The following is a 19,963-nucleotide window of genomic DNA, read 5'->3' as shown; positions in this document are numbered from 1 at the left end:
AATAAATCGCATCCGTTGCCCCTCATTACAGTATACGTTGGCAATAGCTTTTCGGCGTGATGACGGCTGATACGTCTGACAAAAAGCACTAACGCAGTGTGCACCTATCCTAAACTCAACACGCCTGCCGCCATCACACTGTACTGGAAAAATTAGATATGAACCCATCCTTAAACCCACACCAAATTCGACGCATGTCAATGATTTTTTAGGGTGAATTCGCACGCGTCAGATTTGTTACAGAAAGTTCTGCCACTGAAAGTCTGTTCAAAGGAGCTGCTTTCTAAGGATGCGTTCACACTGAGGAAGAGGAGAGGAATCCGCACGTAAAAATTCTGCGGCGAAATTTATGTTTTTTTGTGCAAATTTTGCCTGAAAATCATGCAGAATTAACGCGGAATTCCACGCAGATCTTCCATGCGGAATATAGGAGGAAACAGTTTTTTATTTGCTGGAATACAACCACCAATTGGAATTTCCCTTTTTCATTGATTTATTTTTTGGCGTGCAGAATTTATGCGCGAATTCCGCATGAATTTCACACAAAATTTTGCGCAAATTCCGTGCGGAAACAATTTCAAGTGGAAACATTTTTTACCATTGACTTCAATGGACTTCTGCTCGCGTATTCCGCAAGAAGAATGAACATGTTCTTCCTTCTAGCAGAACGGAATTCCGCAGCGGAATTCCACGGCGGAATTTACGCAGTGTAAACAGTGCAAAGTAAAATACAGTGGTCCCTCAACATACGATGGTAATCCGTTCCAAACGGACCATCGTTTGTTGAAACCATCGTATGTTGAGGGATCCGTGCAAAGTATAGGACAGTGTTCTACAACCTGCGGACCTCCAGATGTTGCAAAACTACAACACCCAGCATGCCCGGACAGCCAACGGCTGTCCGGGCATGCTGGGAGTTGTAGTTTTGCAACATCTGGAGGTCCACAGGTTGAAGACCACTGTTAGAGGAAGTTGTCCCCGCCGCTCCCGCTGCCTGGCATGTCCCCGACGATCCGGCAAGGCCTCTGCTTCCCCGGCATCCTCGCTCTCCGTCGCCGCCATCACGTCGCTACGCACGCCGCTCCTATTGGATGACGGGACGACGTGATGACTTCGATGGAGAGCGCCGACGATGCAGGGGATCCCGAAGAGGACGCGCCGGAGCCCCGAGGACAGGTAAGTGATCATCACCGGAGCTCACGGGGCACCGTAAACGGCTATCCGGTGGCAGCTGAAGCAGTCTGCGCTGCCGGATAGCCGTTTATGCGATGGCCCCGACATACAAAAGCATCGTATGTTGACGCTGCCTTCAACATGCGATGGCCTCTGAGAGGCCATCACATATTGAAATGATCGTATGTCGGGGCCATCGTAGGTCGAGGGGTCACTGTACATTGAAGTCAATGGCAAAGCAGATGTTAATTATTTCTAAGCGGAGAATTAAAGAGGAATTACTCAAGTAAATTCCTCTTGAATTACTCAGTGTGATCGCACCCTAAGTCTGTACAGCAGAGCGGCCACAGGGTCTCTATCCACTCTGCTACATCCCGGTGTCTCCCATTGGTCTGTCTCATGGATGACACAAGGCTCTGCACACAGACACTCAGCCCCCTCCCACGCATCGCTCCATTCATAAAGAAATATCAGTGCGCAGAGACCGGGGATAAATAAACACTCCTCACCAGGACTCCATAGACAGACGAGAGACCCACACAGCGAGGGAGAGGATAGCAAAGAGGGGCGGCAGGGGACACAAAGAGTAGACATGAGTATGTCACCTGGATAGAGACTTTTAGGGAGAAGAACAGGTAGCCACCTAAATAGTGTCATAATTGTGTTTTATGGACATCCATAATACTTCCACCCCGTAGGGATCTCACTTTATGCAATTACATGTATTAGCCCTTAAAGTGCACGCACACCTATCTGCTGCAGCGCATCGCGTAGCCTTGCGGACAACCACTGCCCACCTGTTGCATGAACCCGTAGGTCTCCTATATATAAGTGTATGCATGTAGGTGTGAAGGTGGTCTCCTAGTATTGCCGGGGGGACTTATGCAGCGTCGTATTGTAGACTGATGCGACTGCTGCACTGCGTTGGTGTATCATCGAGAGGTCATCTTCATGTGTTAGTCGAAGGACAGGATGGTGATTGCCGGACTTCATGTTATTCTACTCCTGGTTATTGTCACAGGTAAGTCTGCCGTGTATACTTTGTCACAGGTAAGTCTGCCTTGTATACTTATTTTTTTTTCCTATTTATTACCTGTTAGCTCCTTTTTTCCACCCCCCCCCCCCTTCTCTGACCTCACTAACCATTTCCTGTATTTAGACTGTGATACTGTTGCCAAGGTAACGTAAAAAACGTCATCCCCCGGGCAGAATCTAATAAGTAAAGTACATTATCTTCTCTTTCGTACATGTGGAGTGACAGCATTCACATGAAAGAAGTCATGTTACATTAACAAAGGGCAAAACTACACGCAACACCATGGAAACTGAAGGGGGTTGACGGATTACATCTCCTAACATGCAATGAGGCGGGGGAAAAAACGCCCATATGTCGTGTTTATCCCCATCAATGCCTGGTCCTGTGTGTTGAGCCCAAAAAAAAACGGGCTATTAGGGTACAATGAACTTTCTATGAGTCTTCATTGGACCATACTGCACCATATTGTACACTATCTGCAATTTCACAGATTCTGAAGGTGGGACATTGGTCGAGGGCAGTGTTTCTCAACCAACTGGTACCAACCCGTACTGGTTGCCTAGCTGTAAATCCATTGTAAATGAATCCTTAGGATGCACACGCAATTGAGTTATCAGTGGCCAGTGGTGCTCCCGGCACCATTGCTTGGTACCCCCTGAAGTACGGAAGTAGTGTAATCATGTAATCACGTTACCTGCATCCTTACCTAGGTGCCAGGCCTGGCAAGCTAAGGCCAGAATGGCACATAGTGAGGACGGCACAGGAGGGGACACTGAAGAGGTGAGTATGTTATATTTAGTAGGGGACACAGTGTATATGTAATTCATATATGGGGCACAGTATATAAGTAATTCATATATGGGGGCATGGTGTATAATATATTTATGGAGGCAAAGTATATTAATTTATATATGGGACACAATATATAAGTAATTCATATGTGGAGCATAGTATATTAAATCATTCATGGGGGCACAGCGTATTAGATAATTTATATATGCGGCACAGTGTATAAGCAATTCATTTAATGGGGACTAGTATATTACTAATTAATTTATGGGGCACAGAATATAATTAATTTAGGGGACATGGTATATAACAAAATTAATTTGTGGGGCACAGTATATAATTAACTTATGGGACACGGTATATAATATATGGGAAATGGTAAACAATTAATTCATTTATGGGGCACTGTGTATTATAATGGTATTCCGGGGCACAGTGTGTATTGCATTTCAGGTGCATGGTGTATATTATAAGGAATTTCTGGTGGGGGGGTCACAGTTGAAGAGGCAACATTATGCATGGTGCATACTGTGTCAAGCTGTTGTTTTTAGAGGTTATAGTGAGCGTCAGTGTTCTGTTAAGAGAGTACAGTGTGTGGTGGTGTTCTATTCAGAGTGTACAGTATATGGTAGTGTTCTATTCAGAGGGTACAGTGTGTGGTAGTGTTCTATTCAGAGGGTACAGTGTGTGGTGGTGTTCTATTCAGAGGGTACAGTATATGGTAGTGTTATATTCAGAGGGTACAGTGTGTGGTAGTGTTCTATTCAGAGGGTACAGTATATGGTAGTGTTCTATTAAGAGGGTACAGTGTGTGGTAGTGTTCTATTCAGAGGGTACAGTGTGTGGCAGGGTTATACTCAGGGGTACAGTGTATAGCAGTCTTCTATTCAGAGGGTACAGTGTGTTGCAGGGTTATATTCAGGGGACATGGTGTGTTGCAGGGTTATTCAGGGGTACATAATGAGGCTCAGTTATATGTAGAGGGTACATTGTGATGCAAGGTTGTATTCAGAAAGTGCAGTGTGCAGCAGGGTTATATTCAGAGGGTACAGTGTGTGACAGACTTGTATTCAGGGAGAAGGGTGTGTGACAGTATTATATTTAGTAGGCACAGTGTCTGGCAGAGTTATATTAATTATTGTCAAACTCTGCGAAGGGAAGATGTAGCTGGAAGAAGTCATGGTGGTCTTGTCTCGATGAAGAAAGAAAGGAAAGACTACAGAGAAGACATCATACATGAGTCACTGAAATCATTGTGTATTCTGTGCCCCATCAGTGCTGTAGTCAATTGTAAGTTCATACCACTGCTTGGGTCATTAACATGGTAAAACCTCTTTAGATCCTACTTGGCAATGGGTACATTTGATTATTACAGTAAAAAAAAAGTTTTTCTGTCATGCCAAGTAGGGAACCTGTTTGAATAAAATGTAATTTCCCTCTCCTGGCCATCAATATCTCCCCTGGGGTCCAACTCCTAGCATCTCTACCCATCAGAGGATTGAAGGGCACACTGCACTTTTGCTAACTCTTCAAATCCTACCAGGCATAGTTGTGTATAGCTTGGTAGTGGCCGTACTTGGTATTGCAGCTTGACTACTTACTTCAGTTGGAGAGCCGCAATACTAGATTCATAGAATAGACCAATGTTTCCCAACCATTGTGCCTCCAGTTGTTGAAAACTACAACTCCCTGTATGCCCTGACTGGAATAGACTTTGACCAAACGTACGTATTTATCTCCTGATATAGAGGGATGGAGTGAAGTGTTCACCATATTATAAAGTGTGTCTATTTGCAGTGAACAGTCGCTGTCTTTCCAACTTGGATTGTGTGATGAAGAACAGAGAAATGTGTCCCCCAGGCAGCCAGCAATGTGGCCCTTGCGTGCCCAACTTTGAAGAATCAAAATTTGGAACATGTAAATTAAAAGGTATGACCAGTTTACGTTTTCTTTTCAATAGGGGGCAATGCTATAGCAGTTTTATTCTGGTCCATAGGAGGCAGTAGCTTTATTGGGTCCATAGGTGGCAGAGTGGCAGAAGGACATTATTTATATGTCCCGTTGGATGCAAATATTAGAACCAATCAATATGACTAGTAGGACAAGAATTATTTTGTCCTCATGATAACCTCTGTAAAATACAGGGTGCAGGATAGATTAAAGGGTAACTCTGATAAACCTTCAGCGACAGGATATCTCCCTAGACTACAGCGATCAGGAAGTGGTTTTGCCGAGAGTCCCGTGAAGGTCTATCGGACTTCTGGCAAATCCGCATTCTGATTAATTAGTTTAATCTAGTTCAAGTTTCAGGCTATGAAGTTGCCAGAAGATTTAAACACATATCCTGCCTCTGGAGCATCATCAGAGTTACGGTTTAGCCTCTTATGTTATTGGCTTTGTTGCCCACAACAAAACATGTGGACTCGGATTGAATGTTATGGACAACAAGGCCACTTGTTTCAGTTCATACACTGAAAATATTATATTTAGGTTTATCAATAAGGGATATTTACATACCGAAACCTACCCAACATCCCTATTGCATGTTACTGCGCATGACCAGAGGTAGTTTAGTATCAGTGCCAGGCTTGGACTTCCAGTGTTCCACATAAAGTTCCCCATAAGGTTCCATAGCAATCTAAGTAACAGGTACCGTACTTCTTAATTGAAAAAGTTTTAAATCAACAAAGCCTTATTGCAATATCAAGGACAAAATGCAGAAATGCAGTGGACCAATGTAACTCATAGCATGAGTAAGGACCTAATGCTTCAAAACGCTTTAGTTCACTGAAAGCATGAGTATGAGTAAGGACCTAATGCTTCAAAACGCTTTAGTTCACTGATAGCATGACTATGAGTAAGGACCTAATGGCTCAAAACATGTAAGGCTGCATTCACATTAAGTTTAGACACTACGACTGCCGTGTCCGGCTGGGGAATTTCGAAACAGGGACCAGCGCCAAAACCCATTCAGTTTAATGAGCCAACCGGAGTCAAATAGTGACTCCAATAGGCTCATTTTTGCACCTTATCCAGTTTTGTGACTGGACTTAAAACCGTGGTATAGTAAATAAAAAATAACGCAGCAGAAACCCAGTAAACTAACGTGTTTCAGACTTTTAGGTCCTTACTCATATTCATGCTATCAGTAAACTAAGGCTGCATTCATATTACTGTGGTATGAGGTGTGAGATGCAGGGCAGATGGAATTACCTTAGGGGCAGATGGCATTAACCCCTTGTATTCGTGACACCAGGCCGTGATTTATCCTCAATACCACCTGAAGGTAGACCGCTGGATCCTGGGCTAGGCACGAGAGCAATAATGACTCAGACGCCAAGTTACGGACAATGGTAGCTTTACTGAGTGACAGATGGAACAGTCTATACAGTGTAGCCGGGCCCACGGAGGTGACCAGTGACTTCACAGACCTTAAGGGCTTGCTGGGACTGTCAGTGGTTTTAGACAATTTAGTGCAGGCCATGTTGACTTGACAATAGATGACAGTGACTGACTTGACTTGACTGGAGACAGACTAAGCTGTGAACTAAGAGAGAGAGAGAGAGGAGACTCCTCCCAGGGCTTTTATGGGGACTCTGGTGGGGTCCCATTGGTCACCCTTAAGTCACCTGGTCACTGATACCTCCTGGGTAACAATCACATGACAACTCACATGACAACTGGTGATCACATGTTAACTTTTCTTAAAGATACAACATGCTTATATACATAACATAGGGGATACAGAGATACAGAAACCTGGAACTGCCGTGGCTCTGCGTGGCTAATGCTTGTGTTGTCGTCTTCACTAAGAGGTCAACAGACAGGCCCCCTCCATTTAGCTCTATGGGAGAGGCGTGGAAGCACGAACGCTGCATCTCCACCTCTCCCATAGAAATACATGGAGGGGACATGTAGGCCGCGGCCGAGGCGAGGCCCCGTACAGGAGATCGCTGGGGGTCCCAGTGTTCGGACCCCCCAGATCAGACAATTATAAGTTGTATAAGGCTGCAGTACTCTTTTAAGTAGGTGCTGCCATTGGAACCTCATTTTTTTGGTGGGAATTTGCCAGCACTACAATCCCCAGATCAATTTACTCGAAATCAAACTCGAACAATTTACTCGAGTCTTAGGCCTTATCCTTTGCCTCCATGTAAAAGCCACAGATATACTGCAGTCCAATCCCCTGGAGTCAAAATGCATTAGTGTGAATATAACCTAAACTCTTCACTTATAAATTATACTGGCACCGCTTAATATTTGCGCATTTGCTTCTTTTTTAGTGAGCAGGAGGCTGACCTTCAGGGATCCGGACTCAGTCATTGACTTTATCCAAGAATACAGGATGAGCAAAGGACAGAGAATAATTCCAACAGCGGCAGGTCAGTATAAAGGAATTAAAGGTAATTAAAGGGTAGCTCTTACCATCCCTTTTTTTCTTTCTGTCTCTGCCTATTGCCCATCTATCCCTAACCACCTCCCTGCCTTTACATTTTTTTTTTTACTATATTAAAAATGTTTTTTTTTCTGCCTGGTAGTGTGCTCACTACCAGGCAGACTTCCCCAGCAGGCGTGACGTCACTGATGCCTGCTGAGGGGTCCGACTTCCGCCCTTAGTTCAACTATACAGGGTGCCTCCAGCTGTTTCATCTATTGGCTGTCAGGGCATGCTGGGAGTTGTAGTGGGGAAACAACTGTAGGCACCCTGTGGTGAAAACAGTCTCAGCCGCAGCTGCCACACATCCCCCTCCCCCAGTTTTACATGTTAATAAATCTTTGTTATACATATATATATATATATATATATATATATATATATATATATATATAAATAAGAAGTAGTGCAGCACTCCATATAGTGAAAAAAGTAGTGGGTTTATTCCATCAAAAACAGTGTAAGAGCAGCGACGTTTCGATCCTCTCCAGGATCTTTTTCAAGCAGCAAATGACAAGACCAACGTGCATTTTATACACACAAACAGCAATTGTGTCAAATCAATCAATCATCATAAATAATAAAGTGCAGATACTGCAATTAAGGTACAGTATAATAATATAAGTGCATAGTGACACGTAATATCAGTATCCATCAGACCTCAAATACATTGTGCATTCATATGTGGCACAATATAGTGCAATATAAAAGCAAGTGAGTTTTAAAAACCTCATTCGTCACGCCCCCTCCCATAGACTTGCATTGAGGGGGCGGGGCGTGACATCACACGGGGACGGAGTCGTGACATCACGATACTCCGTCCCCATGGTCGGGAGGCTAAAGACTGCGAACCTCCAGCGCTTCCGGCAGTACTTACAGGTGGGTGCTGCATGCTAGATTGCGGGGGTCCCCAGTGGCGGGACCCCCGTGATCAGACATCTTATCCCCTATTCTTTGGATAGGGGATAAGATGTCTTGGGGCTGGAGTACCCCTTTAAGTTTTTTTATAAATAGAAGTAATTTACAAATCTGTTTAACTTTCTGGCACCAATTCATAAAAAAAAATAGTTTTCCACCGGAGTACCCCTTTAATGCCCTATGAACATACCTGTAGTTTCCTCTTCAGGCTTGTTTTGCTCTTTCATTCTCAATGACGCTTTCTTTCTTGCAGTGCCTACCACCATGACCACCATGACCACCACCACTACTGCTCCTGCTGCATCCCCGCATCTTCCGTCTACTGAAGATAAACCCAAACTTCTTCAGAGTAGCTCTGCTGCACACGCACCGTCACTGCTCAACTCAACATTCCCTCCCCAGATGAAGGATAGGAAACTGGGCCGGAGGAGGAAGAGCGAGATGAACCAGACCATGTCTCTAAGTAATTACTGCTCATTGCTGTTCCTTTACATGTACATTTTATTAAATGGAGTCTGTCACCAGAGAGAGCCAAAAAGAGAAGGTGGCCCCGTCACCTGGGGCAGAGATTCAGTTTATTTGCCCCAGCTCTGTATCTGATTGCCCTGGTTAAGGCGACGGGGCTTGTTGGCACCTCCTCTAGGCACCTAGAACACATGCTTCTCCACATGCCCCCTAGCTACACCCTTTTTAGGTGTTGTATACATTTTAATCCTAATTCCAAAAGAATGGATTTGCGGAAGGACCCGACAGATGGTCCTTTTAGCCCGTCCTATTGGTTGATATAGTTCATAGTTTTCGCCATCTCATTGCGGATGGAATACACCCACAGGATTTTACTTATTAATGTAAAAGAACCTATCTATTGACATATACTCCATTGTGTGGGGCTCATAACATGGTTTCTGTCCCCAGGGGAATATGCACTCAATTGACAAAAACATAGAAGGCACCGAAAAGGAGTTGTTGGAATCAAAAACTTTGTGCGAATGTAATAATTATATATGTGATCATAATATTAGAGCGATAGGATAAGTGTAGTGGCCCAGTACAGGAGTGGCCCTGTACCCTTGCTGGCCTGTCAGGCAGACTCCATTCAGTGACCCCTGCCCCCCCCCCATTCACCTCTGTGCCCTAACTAGTTAAGCAGTGCCTATGTTATGTAATTTAATGTACATATATTGTTATATACCTTTACGTAATGTTGCTATGCAATGTAACCAGGGAAGGTACCATTGACCATGTGACCTACAGGGTGACCTATGGGACCCCTTCAGAGTCTCCCCCATTTAAGCCCTGGGAGGAGCTAGCTCAGTCTCTTTTCCTGCTTAGCTGAGTTGCAGTGAGGTCAAGTCCAGAAAGAGTCCTGAGAGAGAGTGTCTGTGTCCTGAGGAGGCCTGAAGCCTACCACGCAGCCACAAACCCACAAGTCCACTACCCCACAGGTGAAAGCCAAAACCTGGTAAGCTACAAACGGAGTTAAGTGTGTCTAGTCAGTCCCAGTCAAGTCAGTCAAGATAAATCTGTGTTAAGTCAGCGTGGCCCTGCATCAAATTGTTCAAGCCCACTACAAGTCCCAGCAAGCCCTGAGGTCTCTGGTCATCTCCTTGGGCCTAGCCAAGCTGTATAGATTGTTACATCTGTCTGACTCAGTAAAGCTTCCGTTGTTCTGTAACTTGGCATCAAAGTCATTATTTGCCCCCGCGCCTGGCCCAGGATCCAGCGGTATACCTTCGGGTGGTGTAGAGTTAAAACCACGCCCTGGTGTCACGAACACAAAGGGTTAATGCCATCTGCCCCTAGGGTAATTCCATCTGCCCTCATCACACCCTCGCCACAGTTTTTGGCGTCATGAACAGGATATGGGTGTGCGCCTTATGCGAAAAGTGCCCCCCCAGTCTGAACTGTGTCCAGTATTGCCAAAAATTTGCATGCAGATGCAAAAAGAAATTGCGCCAGAAAGTGTACGGGACTATATCAGTGAAAAGTGTCTATTCCGAGGTGCTTGTGAAATAGAGGGGGAGGTGAAGAAAAGTCTGTTATCTGCATTGTGAACTGTCCAAGAATTGTGCTGACCATGTGTAAAATTCGGTGCCGGAGTAAAAATTATGTGCTGGAGAAGCGCGCGAAAATGTCCCCCGCTGGTCAGTGTCCTGCACCTGGTCGTGGAAACCATAGCATCTCCATTAGGGCCAAAGAGGCCAAAGTCCTGCTGCCCGAGGACAATGGAGAGTGGCCAGCAACTCTGGCAGGAGGAACACCGGCATCTTCCAGAGGAGCGTCGCCGGTGAGGCTGTCCCCTCATCACCGGACCTGGGGATCCTGGCCAGAGATCCCTACAGAGGAGTCAGAAGTGAGTACCCCTGCTAAGGCCCCTTTCTCTACCTCTCCTTCTACCCCCAACCCAGAGCAAATCCCCCAGGTCCAGAAGTCTGCAGCATGCCCCTTGTCACCACCCCCGTGGCTATTTGGCGATGAGCCTGGTCTGATCCAATACATGAGAGAGCACCTTCTACCCTTGCCAGGGAAGCCCCTTCCCCCAGTTCCGATGGCCCAGTCCGAGAGGGCTAAGCAAGAAGCCCAGGTGGCCGAAATAATGGACGAGATGAGGGCACAAAGGAGGAAAGAGTATAGGCCAAAACCGTTACCATTTGAAGTGAGTCAAGCGCAACAGCTGGACACTAAAACCCTTGAGGCCCTTTACATCAGGATGCTAGACCACCCTTGAGAGGGAGAGCCACCCCTGGAAAGCCACAGAGCTACAGTCGTGAAGTTTGACAAAGTAAAGGGGTTTGGCACCCTCAGGACTGTCGTCATGGTGGAGCCATGGGGAGATTGTGGAATACATTCCAGTTCAAAGTGTGAGAGGAGAGTGGGCGACAGCGGTGACCCGTCCGAAGAATCCTACGCAGATTCCCTTTGGTTTATTGGCTCCCAAAACAAAGAGCCTTGTCAAGAAGAAGAGGAAACCTATTTGCCCAAGGCACCTGTCATGGCACCGAAGTATCTACACAAGTTGTCTACGGATGTGCCCAGGCCTACTCCTGTTGCCGAGGAGGTTTGGCCGAACACTGGGCTTAGCTCATATCACTACTAGGGGTGACCAATTGTCATATATATGACTCATCAGATGATCATACCAGCAGGGGGCAGTGTCTCAGTCCACAGCAATGGCAGTATAGCGCTCTTCATGAGGCATCCATACTCCAAGCATCATCGGATCCAATACAGAACCTGGATTTCCATTCTATTGCAGTCCAAGTTTCTTATTCACAATACCACTGCAAATGGAGACAGTGGCTGGCTGTCAATGGCAGGGTATATAATGGAAGCTGTGACAATAAATTTCCTACTGCTAAAAATACCTGAAAATGTTTTGGGCATAGACAGGGGTGAGTAATGAATGAGCCACCTGTGTCTAACTGGTGGTCAAGAAAACTGTGGTAGCTTCTTGTGTTTGTTGGTGGATCAAACAATCCTCTCATAGTGCTGTCTGGGCCGTCCGGAGCCTTTTTACAATGTGTGCCCTCATGTAACCACTGTTTCCAACACCTCTTAACGGCTTGGTCAGAACAGCCTAGATGGTGGAATTCATCAAAATGACTATCCTTTCAGTCCAATGATAGACTGGACATAATGTCTTAAAGTGCATTGTAAAGGCATGTCTAGCTGTTAAAAATGTATCACCAAGTGGGACACTACCCAAAAGTAGCCTCTGAGAGACTCTTTATAGGACAGCAGGGGAAGCACTTTTACTCCCTCTTGTGGGAAGACCCAGTGTCTAATCATACCACACCTGTAATCATTTACATAACCAATGGGGGGCTGTACATCACCTTGGTGTCATACTTCATAAATAAGGCTAAGTTCAGACTAAGAAAGTGGTGTGTGTGTGTGTGTGTGTGTGTGTGTACGGCTGGGTTCACACTACGGTTTGTCATTACGGTTCCCGTATACGGCTGGGAGGAGGGGTGGGCGGGGCTTAATCGCGGCGCCCGCACTCAGCCGTATAGGGAACCGTAGTTAATGTATGTCTATGAGCCGACCAGAGTGAACCGCAGCCTCTGGTCGGCTGCTTTTTCGGCCGTATGCGGTTTCCCAACCGCAGGCAAAAACGTGGTCGACCACGTTTTTGCCTGCAGTAGGGAAACCGCATACGGCCGAAAAAGCAGGAGGCTGCGGTTCACTCTGGTCGGCTCATAGACATACATTAACTATGGTTCCCGAATACGGCTGAGTGCGGGCGCCACGATTAAGCCCCGCCCACCCCTCCTCCCAGCCTTATACGGGAACCGTAATTACAAACCGTAGTGTGAACCCAGCCTAAATCAGGATACCAGCAGAGAGGTGTGCCATGATTGTAAATTGATGCGTATTTCTTATTATTTCAGCTCTGATAGTCATCTGCAGTCTGACCGCTTTCTCTGGAATACTTGTGGTGGCGATGTGTTGGTACAGGTACGTAACGCAAAGGTACAAAAGCTAAAATATCGCTAATAGTAGTTAATATAGTAAAAAAAACATAAAGTCTTACAACAAATATTAACATGAATGAGGTCGTCAACAAAAGCATCAGGACTTATCGGCCAGCAGTTATTTAAAGGGGTTATCCAGCAAAAAACTTTTTTTTATATATCAACTGGCTCCAGGAAGTTAAACAGATTTGTAAATGACTTCTATTAAAAAATCTTTTCAGTACTTATGAGCTTCTGAAGTTAAGGTTGTTCTTTTCTGTCTAAGTCCTCTCTGATGACACCTGTCTCGGGAAACGCCCAGTTTAGAAGCAAATCCCCATAGCAAACCTCTTCTAAACTGGGCGTTTCCCGAGACACGTGTCATCAGAGATCACTTAGACAGAAAAGAACAACCTTAACTTCAGAAGCTCATAAGTACTGAAAGGATTAAGATTTTTTAATAGAAGTAATTTACAAATCTGTTTAACTTTCTGGAGCCAGTTGATATATATAAAAAAGTTTTTTCCTGGAATACCCCTTTAACATCTATGTTCAATATGGATTCTATACAGTTCGTTTTATAATGCCCATTAATTTGTATTCTCTATTCAGATTACAAAAAGAAGTGCGTCTGGCACAAGAGATGGCATATACAGCATGTAAAGGCAGCAGGCAGCACCCATGCCAAAGGGTAAGACATAGTCCTAGCTGAGCAGTAGTACCGGAGAAGTCCTTAGTAAACGAAGATTTATCTAAGAGGAAATGTTGTTGATTTGCCCATAGCAACCAATCAGATCGCTTCTTTCATTTTTCACAGGCCTTTTCAAAAAAATGAAAGAAGCGATCTGATTGGTTCCTATGGGCAACTCAGCAAGTTTTCTTCTGGACAGATTTTAAAGCGCAACTGTCATGACATTTTGGTGCAATAACCTGCACACAGCCTTTGTGTCATCCAGCCGCCGTCTTCCTCCTCAGTGCGCCTGCGCAGAGCAGCGCGTAATCAGGTTAGTTCTCAATACTAGGTGCAGAGAGGAAACACGCTCTCTGCACCTAGCACTGCGCAGGCGCACTGAGGAGGAAGACGGCGGCGGGAGCGAGCGCTTGCTGCATGACACGCAGCGGCGCGCAGTTTAGATCAGCTGAAGGGGGCATGCGCTGGGACCTGTGTGCCAATCACACAGTGGTCCCATCGCGGACATACGGGGTAGGCGTGGGGGTGGGCGTGGCGGCGGCAGGGCATCGCATACCTCGCGCCACGCCTAGCCGACCGTCAGTGGCTTTGAATAAAAGCCTTTTTTGCAGTCCTGAAAGCCTGCAAATTTCAGGTAAAAATATTGCTATACCTACCTACCACCTGCACACAGTACAAAGGCTGTGTGCAGGTTATTGCACCAAAATTTCATGACAGTTGCGCTTTAAAGAGTACCTTTCATCAAAAAAAAAAAGTTTTTATATATTATAAATTAATATATGCAGAATAACTTTTCAATTGCATGTTATAAAAAAATATGCTTCTATTTAATTTTCCACTTTGAAAAAAAATGACCACTAGAGGTCTCCCTACCAGTCCTGTCCGCAAGCCCTTTTCTTTTTTTTTTTTTTTATTTCAGACTCATGCTGGAGTCCTAAATCTCAGACTGCAGCCAGGACACAGACAAGCTCAGCTGGCAGCTCTGAATCTTCTCCTCTCTGTTTGCAACTGCATATGCAGAGAAAAGACAGATCGGAGCTCAGATAGTAAAATGAATGAGGGCATGCAGTAAGGCGGAGTCAGGAGTATGCCCTGCTGTGCTATGAGCACAGTGCTGGCTCCTGCCTGTCTGATTGACAGGCAGGGAGCAGTGCTGAGCTTGTCTGTGTCCCAGTTGCAGTCTGAGATTTAGGACTCTAGTATGAGTCTGAAATCTATAAAAAGGAAAATTAAATAGAAAGAGTTGAGCGAATCTACAATAGGATTCACTGAACCCGGATCTTATGATTCGTTGGTCGTTCTGCTTGCATAGTGTTAGAATATGTTCACACGGCAAAATTTCCATGCGGAAGTCCGCAGAGTTTCTGACGGAAATTTCCATGCAATTTACTACAAATGGATCTGAATGGGATTCTGCTTTCCGCAGACTAGTCTTATATTTTGCGGAATTCTGAGCCGGAATCCCATTGAAATTAATGGGGCTTGAATTTTTTTTCCCAAACCAACTGGTGCCAGAAAGTTAAACAGATTTGTAAATTACTTCTATATAAAAATCATAATCCTTCCAGTACTTATCAGCTGCTGTATGTTCCAGAGAAATGTGTGTAGTTCTTTCCAGTCTGGCCACAGTGCTCTCTCTTGACACCTCTGTCCATGTCAGGAACTGTCCAGAGCAGGAGAGGTTTGCTATGGGAATTTGCTTCTACTCTGGACAGTTCCTGACGTGGACAGAAGTGGCAGCAGAGAGCACTGTGGTCAGATTGGAAAGAACTACACAACTTACTCTGTAGCATACAGCAGCTGATAAGTACTGGAATTTTCTGCCACCAGTTAATTTGAAAAATTTTTTTTTCCATATGAGTACCCCTTTAAGAGAGTCTTTAAAGGGGTACTCCGGTGGAATTTTTTTTTTTTTTTTTTTTAAATCAACTGGTGCCAGAAAGTTAAACAGTTTTGTAAATTAAAAGAAAAAGGATAAGTGCAGCTCACAATTAATACACTGATCCGATGTTAAATTGGGTAGGCACCTATACCCTAGGTGCAAGAGGAAAAAGTTCAGTAGCAAAAATGTTTACCCAAAACCTCAAGGAGAGTGTATATAGTATTTATAATGAAGCCTATGGGAGGGGGCGTGACAGCTATCACGCCCCCTCCCGTAGGCTTGCATTGAGGGGCGGAGCGTGACGTCACACGGGGGCGTAGCCGTGACGTCACACGCCGTCGGCCCTGTGATCGCCGGTAATCAGACCCGGAGCGAACACGCTCCGGGGACTGACTATAAACAGGGTGCCGCGTGCAAGATCACGGTGGGTCCCCAGCGGTGGGACTCCCACGATCAGGCATCTTATCCCCTATCCTTTGGATAGGGGATAAGATGTCTAAGCACCGGAGAACCCCTTTAACTTTCTGGCACCAGTTGATTTAAAAAAAATAAAATAAAGTTTTCCACCGGAGTACCTCTTTAAAATTGTCTCATATTGTTTCCCAATATGTAGCTCTTCAGAGATGGCAAAACTACAACTCCCAGCCTCCAGCTATCAGGGCATGAACATCATCCTAAACTTTTGAGGAGCTCTTTAGGACCAGATGTGGACATCTCGCTATGTATAAAGAATTTAAAGGGGTACTCCGCCCCTAGAATCTTATCCCCCTATCCAAAGGATAGGGGATAAGATGTCAGATCGCGGGGGTCCCGCCGCTGGGGACCCCCGGGATCTCCGCTGCAGCACTCCGCTATCATTACTGCACAGAACAAACTCACTCTGGGCGTAATGACCGGCGATACAGGGGCCAGAGCATCATTACGTCACGGCTCCGCCCGCCCCCTCAATACAAGTCTATGGGAGGGGGCGTGGCGGACGCCACGCCTCCTCCCATAGACTTGTATTGAGGAGGCGGGCCGTGACATCACGAAGGGGCGTAGCCGTGATAGGGGATAAGACGCTAGGGGTGGAGTTCCCCTTTAAGATCCTACATTTTGTTTCTTCCCTACAGTCAGCAGAGCAGATGTCTCACTATATGCAACATTACAGCGCCCAGAAGAAGCACTTCCAGGCCCAGGAGAGGTAAAGACCAGATAAATGGATGTCACCTACCTACATGGTTCCTTGTCTTATACCAAATCTGAATTGTTCCCAGCAGTTCTGAGAAGAAGCCCTGCAAGCAGCCGTCCACTGACTCCGAGGCAGATGGGGAGGAATTCGCCATCTATGAATGTCCTGGACTTGCCCCGGTGAGTAAAGAAAAGTTATCCGCCATGAACCCCACCACTACCCAAACTGTACCCTGACTGAACATGTCACTTCTTCCTCTACAGACGGGAGAGTTGGAAGTCCACAATCCTCTGTTTGACCCGTCACGGACCAAGCAGTGAGAGCGCAGCATGCCGACGCCATGTAATCTTATAAGCGACATATGTAATGTATCTGCACGTGTTCCTCAAGTGTGTGCATTAAAGTCTCAGTATAGTGGACAAGTAGTTCTTTTCATACCCCAATGATCCTAAAAAAATCTTCTCTCTCGCCAGTGTTTCCCAACCAGGGTGCCTATAGCTGTTGCAAAACTTCAACTCCCAGGACCCCTGCTTTGGAAACACTGATCTAGTCATTGCTTGAACTCATTAAATAAGATCAAGTGTTGTATATTCAACTCAGTACCTATTTCTGATCATATACATATATTTTTTTTAATGTGTCTAGCACCTATATTACTCTCACAAATACCTTCTATCTGTTGCTCACTCGGTTTGTCACTGTGCTCTGGAAGGGGCATGTCCTAATTCTGTATGACTCATGTTCCTGAGTCTGCTGTGCTGGGGCTCTTCATCCAATCACTGCAGGCTGCTCTGTAAGCCCCTCCTCTCTGTTTTCATGCTGCAGTTTGATAGGACAGGAGTGAGCACAGAGGAGTGTTAGTCCCACCTTCACTTACTGCCTCCATTCCCAACTGGAAACCTTGGGGTTCCGCGGGCTCAAACAGGCAAAAAATTTTTTAAAGATGTTCCGCCTCGGCCTGCGCGTCATGGCGGCGCAGGGGGGAAGGGAACCCTGCGTGCGCATTGCGTGTACAGTACACTGCACACACAGCGTTTCCCTCCCTCCTGCACCGCCATGAATGGGTCACAGGCACGCAGGCCGGGAGGGATTGAATGCAATGAGGATAGTGCACCGGATTGTTCCCGGCCCCCTGCAGAAGGACGGTTCAGCTTAATTAAGGTAGTGCAACCTCTCCCCCCTCTGTCACACATGTCCACCCACCTTTGTCACTCCTCTGTAACCCCTTTTAACCCTTGTCCACTTTCCTGTCATCCATGTCCACCTTTTCTGCTCCTGTCACCCATGTTCACCACCCCCAATCTACCCCCCTATCACCAATGTCCAACCCCCACTATTCACCCCTCTGTCCCTTTGTCACCCCTGTCCACCCCTCTGTTACCACCTTGTCACTCTTGTCCACCTCTTTAACCCCTACACCCCCGTCACCCATGTACACTCTTCTACACCCGTCACCCATGTACATTCCTCTACACCCCGCTGTCACCCATGTACACTCCTCTACACCCCTCTGTCACCCATGTACACTCCTCTATACCCCTCTGTCACCCATGTACACTCCTCTACACCCCTCTGTCACCCATGTACACTCCTCTACACCCCCCTGTCACCCATATACACTCCTCTACACCCCTCTGTCACCCATGTACATTCCTCTACACCCCTCTGTCACCCATGTACTGTCACCCATGTACACTCCTCTACACCCCTCTGTCACCCATGTACACTCCTCTACACCCCTCTGTCACCCATGTACACTCCTCTACACCCCTCTGTCACCCATGCACACTCCTCTACACCCCCTCTGTCATCCATGTACATTCCTCTACACCCCTCTGTCACCCATGTACATTCCTGTCACCCATGTACACTCCTCTACACCCCTCTGTCACCCATGTGCACTCCTCTACACCCCTGTCACCCATGTACACCCCTCTGTCACCCCTCTACACACCAGTCACCCATGTACACTCCTCTACACCCCTCTGTCACCCATGTACACTCCTCTACACCCCTGTCACCCATGTACACTCCTCTACACCCCTGTCACCCATGTACACTCCTCTACACCCCTATGTCACCCATGTACACTCCTCTACACCCCCTCTGTCATCCATGTACATTCCTCTACACCCCTCTGTCACCCATGTACATTCCTGTCACCCATGTACACTCCTCTACACCCCTCTGTCACCCATGTACACTCCTCTACACCCCTCTGTCACCCATGTACATTCCTGTCACCCATGTACACTCCTCTACACCCCTCTGTCACCCATGTACACTCCTCTACACCCCTATGTCACCCATGTACACTCCTCTACACCCCTATGTCACCCATGTACACTCCTCTTCACCCCTCTGTCACCCATGTACACTCCTCTACACCCCTCTGTCACCCATGTACACTCCTCTACACCTCACTGTCACCCATGTACACTTCTCTACACCCCTATGTCACCCATGTACACTCCTCTACTCCCCTCTGTCACCCATGTACATTCCTCTACACCCCTGTCACCCATGTACATTCCTCTACACCCCTCTGCCACCCATGTACACTCCTCTATACCCCTCTGTCATCCATGTACACTTCTCTACACCCCTCTGTCACCCATGTACATTCCTGTCACCCATGTACACTCCTCTACACCCCCCTGTCACCCATGTACACTCCTCTATACCCCTCTGTCATCCATGTACACTCCTCTACACCCCTCTGTCACCCATGTACATTCCTGTCACCCATGTACACTCCTCTACACCCCCCTGTCACCCATGTACACTCCTCTATACCCCTCTGTCACCCATGTACACTCCTCTACACCCCTCTGTCACCCATGTACACTCCTCTACACCCCTATGTCACCCATGTACACTCCTCTACACCCCTCTGTCACCCATGTACACTCCTCTATACCCCTCTGCCACCCATGTACACTCCTCTACACCCCTCTTTCACCCATGTACACTCCTCTACACCTCACTGTCACCCATGTACACTCCTCTACACCCCTGTCACCCATGTGCACTCCTCTACATCCCTCTGTCACCCATGTACATTCCTCTACACCCCTGTCACCCATATACACTCCTCTACACCCCTGTAACCCATGTACATTCCTCTACACCCATGTACACTCCTCTATACCCCTCTGTCATCCATGTACACTCCTCTACATCCCTCTGTCACCCATGTACATTCCTCTACACCCCTGTCACCCATGTACATTCCTCTACACCCCTCTGCCACCCATGTACACTCCTCTATACCCCTCTGTCACCCATGTACACTCCTCTACACCCCTCTGTCACCCATGTACACTCCTCTACACCCCTGTCACCCATGTACACTCCTCTACACCCCTGTCACCCATGTACACTCCTCTACACCCCTGTCACCCATATACACTC

At 46.6% G+C, this 19,963-nt stretch overlaps 1 protein-coding gene across 9 annotated transcripts in view; it reads left to right on the top strand.

The window, feature by feature from the left end:
* Positions 1-17,091, top strand: part of LOC130291285 (neural proliferation differentiation and control protein 1-like) — a 30,200-nt gene extending 13,109 nt beyond the window's left edge. The window contains exons 1-9 of one of the 9 annotated variants that reach the window (XM_056539874.1): positions 1,574-2,194; positions 4,781-4,927; positions 7,282-7,380; positions 8,605-8,814; positions 12,743-12,809; positions 13,418-13,496; positions 16,491-16,561; positions 16,635-16,728; positions 16,813-17,086. In XM_056539874.1, coding sequence (XP_056395849.1) covers positions 2,146-2,194; positions 4,781-4,927; positions 7,282-7,380; positions 8,605-8,814; positions 12,743-12,809; positions 13,418-13,496; positions 16,491-16,561; positions 16,635-16,728; positions 16,813-16,869 — 873 coding nt within the window. In that variant the 5' untranslated portion in view covers positions 1,574-2,145 and the 3' untranslated portion in view covers positions 16,870-17,086. Of the gene's footprint in view, positions 1-1,573; positions 2,195-2,919; positions 2,990-4,172; positions 4,289-4,598; positions 4,723-4,780; positions 4,928-7,281; positions 7,381-8,604; positions 8,815-12,742; positions 12,810-13,417; positions 13,497-16,490; positions 16,562-16,634; positions 16,729-16,812 lie in introns of those variants that run through there. The other 8 variants (XM_056539875.1, XM_056539878.1, XM_056539873.1 and 5 more) reach the window with 8 other exon arrangements.
* The last annotated feature ends 2,872 nt before the right edge of the window (positions 17,092-19,963 follow it).

The sequence above is a fragment of the Hyla sarda genome, chromosome 9 (genome assembly GCF_029499605.1).
Source record: "Hyla sarda isolate aHylSar1 chromosome 9, aHylSar1.hap1, whole genome shotgun sequence".
NCBI classification, from domain to species: Eukaryota; Metazoa; Chordata; class Amphibia; order Anura; family Hylidae; genus Hyla; species Hyla sarda.
This window is presented reverse-complemented; position numbering and strand designations above follow the sequence as displayed.